This window comes from Lupinus angustifolius, chromosome LG02 (assembly GCF_001865875.1).
Source record: "Lupinus angustifolius cultivar Tanjil chromosome LG02, LupAngTanjil_v1.0, whole genome shotgun sequence".
Lineage (NCBI taxonomy): Eukaryota > Viridiplantae > Streptophyta > Magnoliopsida > Fabales > Fabaceae > Lupinus > Lupinus angustifolius.
This window is the reverse complement of record NC_032010.1, coordinates 21,150,051-21,159,174: the sequence shown is the minus strand read 5'-3', so window position 1 is coordinate 21,159,174 and position 9,124 is coordinate 21,150,051. Positions and strand designations below refer to the sequence as shown.

At 32.7% G+C, this 9,124-nt stretch overlaps 2 protein-coding genes across 2 annotated transcripts in view; one reads left to right on the top strand and one right to left on the bottom strand.

Annotated features, from left to right (window-relative positions):
• Positions 1,207-2,878, bottom strand: LOC109339046 (mitogen-activated protein kinase kinase kinase A-like). The gene has a single exon (XM_019576411.1). It carries the CDS (start codon positions 2,635-2,637, stop codon positions 1,222-1,224), a length of 1,416 nt encoding a protein of 471 aa, XP_019431956.1. The 5' UTR covers positions 2,638-2,878; the 3' UTR covers positions 1,207-1,221.
• LOC109328226 (probable L-ascorbate peroxidase 6, chloroplastic) overlaps positions 3,925-9,124 on the top strand; it is a 15,779-nt gene continuing 10,579 nt past the window's right edge. Inside the window, exon 1 of the mRNA XM_019561590.1 lies at positions 3,925-3,987. Coding sequence (XP_019417135.1) covers positions 3,925-3,987 — 63 coding nt within the window. The remainder of the gene's footprint in view (positions 3,988-9,124) is intronic.

The following is a 9,124-nucleotide window of genomic DNA, read 5'->3' as shown; positions in this document are numbered from 1 at the left end:
TTTACTTTATGGGTAAAGAATTAACCCATTTTAGTGTGCGGTTGACCTTGTGATATTTTTGGGGTTCTAATGAGTTTTACATCACTAGGCGTCCATTTATTTCAACAGTAAGATTACCATTTCCTGAATAACTTGTTTACAATTATTTTAAGAAGGGCTTGGCAAGTGGATAAGCATAGCAGCACTGGCCTTAACTCATGCCTACAATATCTCTAGTTGGTTCTAAGGTAATAAGGTCCATACATAATAACCAAATTTTTATTTGTTCCCCTCTTCACTGATTGGGGTTGTCCCTATCCATTTGCCATATGCAATTGTTGGCACAACAGCATAGCAAAGAGGCAGCAATGACAACAAGAGGAACATTAGACAAACTTCTTGTGACAATGTCCAACATTTCATAGGCTCTTGCCCAATTGATGTTAAATTAAAGACCTTTCTATCTCCCACTTGTGTGTTTGTGTGCTATGTCAGCCGCAATTAAAACAGTTGGTCTATGCCACTCCAAAAAAGTGCAATTTTCTATTGTCATTCAAATTCAGTGGCTCCTAATTGCTGCCTTAATTTTTATGCTGAATATACATTATTAAAAAAAAATAAGAATAGGTAGGACATTGCTTAATGCATAAGTAAGTGTTTATCATAAGAGTCCTGTTACCCGTAAATCTGTAATGAAATGTCTAGTTTGAGCAATTGCTGCTGTCTAATCCAAAGGGTGGGCTCATCAAACCTAACAAAACTAGTAAAAAAATAGAAAGTATCATCACAAGCTTTTACAGTATAAATTGTTAAAAATTAGTGGGAAATTAAAATATCAAACGATGTGAGTGGTCATTCGGATAAATGGAGAATAATATATATCATTGTATTGCTTTGATGTAACTTAGATGGTTACAAATATGTGATATTAGTTCATCATTTTTTTATATTATTAGTATAAAACTTTATATAGGTTAAATGAAAAATCATGTATTTATGGGCCTGGTCTATATTTTATATTTTCTAATCTTGATTTTTTAATCCAGATGAAAACTAAAGGTAGCATGATAATTGATGTCATGTGTGCAAGAGAGTGCAAGTGTGCATCAAAGATGGATATTCTACAACACACCCACTTTATTCCTTTATTGCCCATCTCCAACGTTTCGACCATCAGCCATGACATCAACCCCTTGTCCCTCATAATTTAACAATTATTAATTTATCATTTCTTTTCTTTCTTTAATGTTTTTCTCTCTTTTTACAGACCACATTTTTGTGACATGCAGTTAGATTAAAAAGTAAGCAACGGAGAATAATTGAAAAGCATCGCATATTTAAATATGATTTCATTAATGATTTGAATAATTTACAAGGCAAGTTGTAAATGCTGAATATTCCATTTATCCTATCCAACTTATGCCGACACCTCCAACCACAACCACCGCCAACTATTACCCTCTTCTTACGGTTGCGGTTACACTCCTCACATTCACACCGCCACACCAACCTCCCATTTCTACGCTTTTCCCGTTTTACCCTTCCATTTTTCACTTTTCCTAATTCCAAACCACTTGATGCCTTCATTTCCTCTTCTACCCTTGCCACATTTCCAATTTCCCAATCTGCCCCTTTTTCTTTCTCCTCTTCCATTTTATTTGATGGTTCTACTTCAGATGACATAATTGCCCTTACCTCCACCCATCCCTCTATTTCCCAATTTACCCTTACCTCCATTGCTAATTTACCGATCCTACCCTTCGCTGAATTTTCATTTTCACTATCCAATTCCTTCTCTTCTTCTTCTGACTCGGTGAATTCCGAGTCAAACCAGTCCAAAACGCACCGTGGCGACGATTCCGTAACGTTATTTGAAGAATCCATCACCAAAAATGGGTGCTGAAGTAGCTGATTACAGCTCCATCTTTCTTTCGGATCCCTTCTTAGACATTTCTCGAGAAAATCATGCCCTAGCTCAGATAATTCCGCTGGAAACTCCGGTAACTCGCCGGAGAATCCAATTCGATTCAGTGTCTCAAAGCCGTCGTCCTCCCACGGCATTTTCCCGGTAACCATCTCAATCACGGTGCATCCTAGAGACCACACGTCGGATTCCGGCCCCTGATACTCCCGGCGAATAACCTCCGGCGCCATCCACATAGGACTTCCACGTGGAAGCACATGATCCTCGCCGGTGAATTCCACTGCAGAGCCGAAATCAGCAAGCTTCGCAACGGAGCCTTCACCGGCGAGGAGCACGTTCCTTCCCTTCACGTCGCAATGCACGACGCCAAGCTCGTGAACGTCGCGAAGCGCGTGAACCAGACACCAAGCGTAGCGCCTCACTAACAATTCATCCACGTCAGCATGGTCCATGTCAGCGACGGTGCCACCTGGCATGTACTCTAAGTGAAGATTGTGATACGACGTCGTTCCCTCGCACGTGATATCATCGCCGAGGAATTTAATCACGTGAGGCGAATTCATACCCCGTAGAATCTTAATTTCGTTTTCCAGCGCCTCTATCTGACCCGGTAGACCCGTTTTAAGATCAACTGATTTAACCGCAAATAGTTGACCGTTAGATTTAGCAACCGCAATATCGACGGTGCCAAACGCACCCTTACCGATGCATTTGCCTCTTACCCAAGAACCCATATTATTGAAGAGTATTTATTTCTGCTCAACTTCACTAACTCGTTTTTTCAAACTTGAAATCGCGTCCTGTGTTCTTTATGAATTTTTTCACAAATGGGGGTATATATACACGTTGCGAAAGTGTGTTGTGTTGGTTCTAATTTCTAATATTCGGGGTTTTTGTTTTTCTAATGTTTTTATGATACAGCGTGGAATTTATGGAAAGTGGATAATTAAGAAAAGCGGTGATGATTTGTGAGGCTAGGAAGGAAGTCCCAGTCCCAAGTGGTAATGGTTTTTACGGTAGTGGTGTTTTCAAGTATAGAATACTATCTTTGTTCGTTAGGAGATGAGTTTTTTAATCCTTATCCACATCCTTTCCGATTGAATTCATCATCTTCTTTTCATTTTAACTTTTTTATGTCACAATTTGACGATGATTACTTTTGGCTATCACGTATAATTTAGTTTTAAGTGGTTTTTCAAAATTGTTATTGGTTCAAGCAATAGGTTCGACAAGTTTTCTTATAAAAAGGGGAGAGGAGCAATGGCGCATAGCTGAAGGGGTGTTACCAACGAGCATTGGTTCATGTTTGATTCCTCTTAGGCAAAGTCTTAGGTTCGAGTCTTGTGGATGTAAAAAATGCCTACTGGGAGAGTTAGACCTATAGATGTTCACAGCTCAGATAGGATTGCCTTCAGTGTGGGAAACAAAAAAAAAAATAGGTGAAGGGTGTTTTATTTAATGAGTTTATTACATTGCATGGGATTTTTAATAACTATTACATATTGTCTTGTTGCAAGAATTATTAATTTAAACATGTGGTTGTGGTGGGGAATTTAGCTTTCTGGTTGAAAGGTGGGTGTGAACAATTCGAATTGATGTTCTGGTATATTAGTTTATCATATTTTTATGTACAGAAAAGTTATAGATACCACAAGAATTTATAAATAAATTTAGAAAAGTTAGGTAAAAAAAAAAGAACGCCTATTTTTGTTCTTCAAATAGATAAAAAAACAAAAAATGCAAATAGTCAAAGATGCATTTACATTAACTAGACTCGATTGAGAACAATTATGACATAAAAGTAATTTAAAATTAAAAATTAATTAGTAATCAGATGATTATTTACAAAAATTATGTACATATATTTTTTAATTTTAATTAATTATGATTCTTCCAATAATCATATTATTCTCATCTGAGTCAATCTTTATGTTAGCTACGTGGAACATAAGAAGGTGGTAGTAAAATGGAATGGGGTGGACAAAACGTGACGTGGCCCAAAATTGTTGGTCCACGCCATTATGAAGAGAGTGGCAGAGGCTGATAAAGGAGATACGGAAATGTTTGGAGAATTTGGCCATGATGTTTTTGTGTGGCTTTAGCTATAGAGTTTAGTTAGACTTCAAGTATGTAACGTGCACCCCTACACTTCCATTAGATATATTATTCTTTTATTATTACCACAATTTTAATAGTTTTTAATTCCTATTTTCATTTGGTTGTAATTTACTAATTTAGGTACTTTGTTGGTACATGGATTTTGGACTTTAGTTTTAAGAAGATGATAGAGTTCTATATGTTTTCTCGCGTTAGTGATATTATTGAGACAATTTGGCACGTGGTTCTTCACTTCCCTATTAAGTATGTGGTACCTGGTCTTTAAACTTTCTTTTGGATTTCAAAGATAAGATCTAACCTAAATCGGTTTAGGTGATTCGGCTTAAATTATAAAGAAGAAATCACCAAAATCTCTTGTTCAAGTAAGTGTAGAACCTCTTCAAAAAAAGGTAATTGTAGTAAGTACTTCACCCCTAGAGGGCCAAGTGTTTCATTTTCCAACTACTACTTTTTTGTGGCCAAATTATTGAAATTAAAAAGCTATTACGGAATTAATATGCAATTAGATTATTGCAAGGGGTATACGATTTCCTTTTTATGAATCATTATTACTTGTATTTTATTTTGTCTTGGTTCCGTGGATGCAAACTCAAATTCAGGGTGCTTAAAACTCTTATGAGGGACATTGGCATTGATTTGACGAAATGTGATATTTAAAAATAGACAAAGCCTTACGGATGTGGAAGGGAAACGAAGGAAGGGTTTAGTCCACATAAACATGACTTTTGGCATAAAACTAGATATATATGGACAAAAAAAGGTTTGAAAGGGAATGCTGGAATTCAAACTCAACGTTATTTTTCATTTAATTATCTTCCCTTAATCATTAATAAAACCTTTAAAAGTGGCAAGTAGAATCAAATTACAAATTCTAGAACCATGCCATTTGGCTTGCAATGGGTACCCACCACCACGATTTCTACATAATTATGGGATGAAATTTTGATGGGTAGGAAAGATTTATTGGTCAACTTCAAATTAATCCTGTAACACGAAGACACGAAAGAGTTCAAATAAGAATAGAATAGGATATAAATTGTGGTAAGCTTACTCGGTGACCAACTTGTTTTGGTTGAGATAGTGTAGTAAAGTGATTGTTATGAGGGTTAAGTAACGTGTTTCGTGACTTGCCATATATTTATGTGACGCGGTGTGTCGTGTCCACATTTATATGGAAAGTGGGCAAAAGGATAGATATTGACTCAAGTGTTCTCATCGGAAGATTTTTGTTTAAGAGTTAAATGTTAAAAATATTTATCATCTTATACATCACTAAGATAAAAAATTATGTACAATCATTATATTATTTATCATTCTTTTAGATTTATTTTTTATAAAAGCAACAATAATAAAATATAAATATTGAGCGACAATAACATAATATAAAATTTTTACATTATCATTATATACATCTTTCTCTCGTTATTAATCTTGTGGGGGAAGATAATAATGTTACCTTAAGAAAATTAATTATCATTCATCGAAATGTGCACAGTCAAAAAAATAATAAGGTATTATAATTGATGTTTATAAGTTGAACATTAGAACCGACAATGAATTAACCTGAGCAACGTAGATGACATTTATAAACGTGGCTCCCTGTTATTGTTTAATGGTTTAACTTGAATTAGAACATGTGATGCCTGTTCACACATGCCGCCACACTGCTATTAAGAGTTGAGAACTTGAGATAGTTCGGTAGATAGATCTCTTCACATGTGACATATAAAAAATCCAAGGTAATTTTGTTAATTTTTAAATTAAATAATATAAAAAATTAAAATTTATCTTTCTCCAAATATAATCCAGTACCAGAGAGGAGTGAAGTAACCTCTTGATAATAGTTGCCTCCAAAATTCTAAAATGTGATATCTTTTTATTTAATTATGAATAAAAAATTGATATATTCTTCAGACTAATTTTTTTCAAAGTGACATATATTATAATATGATATTTTATTTATTAATGATTGATCTACAAGTAAAATGTGTCACCTTTTATGAATAAAAAGATTCATAAAAAAATTTAGTAGGAGAATATAACAATACTCTTATCATTAATTTGTACATATAGTACTATAAATGGAATAAATAGTCATGTGGGGTAATTTTTATTTTATCCTTAATAATACTTTAAATTTATAAATTAAATTTTATTTCTATTATTTATCTAAAATTAAACCTACTATTCATAAAAGAGGTGTATATTTTTTTTTAAAACTTTAATTTAAATAACTTTTATTTGTGAAAATATTATCTCATAATACAAAAAATGAGAGTTGACAAACACAACAATAGGCTAGTAGTTAAATGAGGGAATTGATAATAGATGACGTAAATTAATTTTTTTCTTATTTACTTTTAGTAATAATTATATATCCAAATCATATTATACTATTAGAATTAGTAGATCTATATTTATATTTATATCTTCTATATTTGTTATTCACTATTATTGGCTACTAAAGTGATGCACATAAATACTCGATAATAGACTGAATGTATAAAAAATTACATTATCAATAATACTTAAATATTAAATTCTTCAAAAAATTACATATTACCTTGTATGTCAAAACGTTACAAATAATAATATCCTATTACTTTGGTTAAACTCTACTTTTCAAAATTTACGTGCCAATAATGAAGAATAGAAATTTCACTTGCTGGACGAATACTGCAAGAGGTACATGTTGCTAACTTTAGCTCAGATTTTTCCTCTTGTATCCCACAATCGATTAAACTAAATTTAAAAAGTAAGATGTTAGAACATTTTTATTATTTCTTCGGTCTTAAAAGAATAGATAGAGCCATTGAACAAATAAAAGAAGCAAAAGACGTGTAATCCATTGTTGACCCATAGGGTCAGAGATACCCACATTCAATTACATTGCCATTAAAACAAGAAGGAAAATTGAATTTGATTAACTTATAATAAAGAATATGAAGAGGGGAAGTGGGTTTGTTGCAAATTGCAATGGCAGGGAAGTTTGTCTTGGAATAGTGAGACAAAAGAGACGTAGTTATTGGTATATGAGATGTTCATGTAGTGTTAATGCACTCAAAACATAGCATAATTTGCGCGATACATGCAAATATCACCTCATTATGTTGCCCATTACCTCTCTTATATAAACAAGGATCCTCTCCATTAATGGAAGGTAAGTACATAATTTTAGTATTTCGAATGACAAAAATGTTATTATATTGAATATAAAAGAATAAAAATATTTTACCATATTATTATTTCATTTGTTTTTTGTGGTACTTGTCTTTCCATTAATAGAGATGATCTTTACTCCTCTTATATCTACTTAGAAATCATAGTTAGCCCTCAGAAGCATTTTATTTTACAAAATTTAATGACTTTAGCTTTTTAAATTTTGATGTTTAGTATAACCTTTATAATAGAGTTTAGTTTTTTAAATTTTAATTTTTTTTCTTTTGTATACAGGAACGATATTCTTATGTCACTTAGCTTGTTAACACAATCTTATTTTAAAGTAATTATAATTTGTGTAACATCTAAATATAATAAAGGTTGGGCCCATCAATCACAAATATAATGTATTGCTTCATGCTTTGAGAAATAGTCATTCGCAAGACACTCCCTAGTATGATACGGCATTAAGGGAGGCTGTTTTTTACTTTATCCAATCTTGTTATGAAAGTAAGGTTTATTGACTTTATTCCATTCCATGGCATTATTAATAAGTGAAGGTTGAAAATAATGACATTATGCAAATGTTAAAGGGAAATTCGATAAGTATTTGTGTTTCCCTCTAGTTACATTTTATCGCTGTTTATTCATTCACTTTGCGGTGGACTATTTGAGGGTACATAAGGTTAAGCATATATACCATGGTGGGTTTTGTTTAATAGGAATTTGTTGCACTTTTGGCACGTAGGTTTATTCCCTTTATTTATGGTATTCTTTGTTCTATCACTACAAAATAAAAGGCATATTGCCACCACATTTCAGCCACAATTGCTAAAAGCGAAGCAAAATTAATATTGGGCCCCAAATTTGCTACTACATGCAGGCCCATGGCAAAAGAAGTGGAAATGACACAAATTTTCTTAGTTTTATCTTATTTTTGCATTGAATCACTTCACTAACTTCAGCATTGAATCACTTCCTTCTTGGCACTCTCTTCCCCACAACGCCATTCAAATCTCTTTATTCAACCTCAATATTGAATCAACGATGTTTTCGTCACCATCTTCCTTGTTTGCTTCTTCAATTCACCTTTTTTCAGCTTCTTAATCAATGATGTACATGCAAATCTCATTTTGCAGCTTCTTTAATTGAACTTTTTCTTTTTAAATTTTATAATTTTGTTTCATATTTCTAAAAATAAGATTTTGCCAATCTCAACCCTTAATTTTTTAGTTATAAATTTGGATGTTTCAAATCTTCTAATGTTATGCATGCAAGTAAGATAGATAACTTTATTTCTGCTCCCTTTAATCTTATAAGCGTTTCATTTTGTACCAATAGTGCATATGTTATGAGGGAAATGCTGCTCCGTGAAATTTGAAGTAATTTAATTATATTGGATTGTTTTTCAATTCAATCTTTGATTTTTTTGGTACTGACTCCTTTAAATAATTCAATTTGATGCTTGATTTTGAAGTCTTTTGATGAAGTTACTTGATTATTGAATTGTTAGGAACTCACTGCAAACTTCTTGTCATTGTTAGAAACAGATTTAGAAAAAAATAGTACAATCAAAGGGGAATGGAGGGAGGGGAGAATGAGTGAGTGGTTAAAGATCTATTGTTAAGCTTAGTTTACATATTCTTTTGAATTTTAGGTCTTCTAATTTTTCGATCTATTCATTTTTCGTTTTCTAACATACAGATAGAGGAAACTTAGGAATCTAGGATTTTGTTCTTGAAACCCCAATTTTCACTTCAATTTGTTAGGCATAATTTTTTTATAATTGATTGCATTGTGAACTGTCTCGTTTTTGCAGACTAAGAGAATAAAGAAGGCTAGCATTGTTGCAAAATATGGTATGTCTTTTTAATTTATATGATTTCAGTTTAGTTTATATGATTTATGTGCTCTGTTGTAGCTTTATGCAGTCATGGTTTAAAA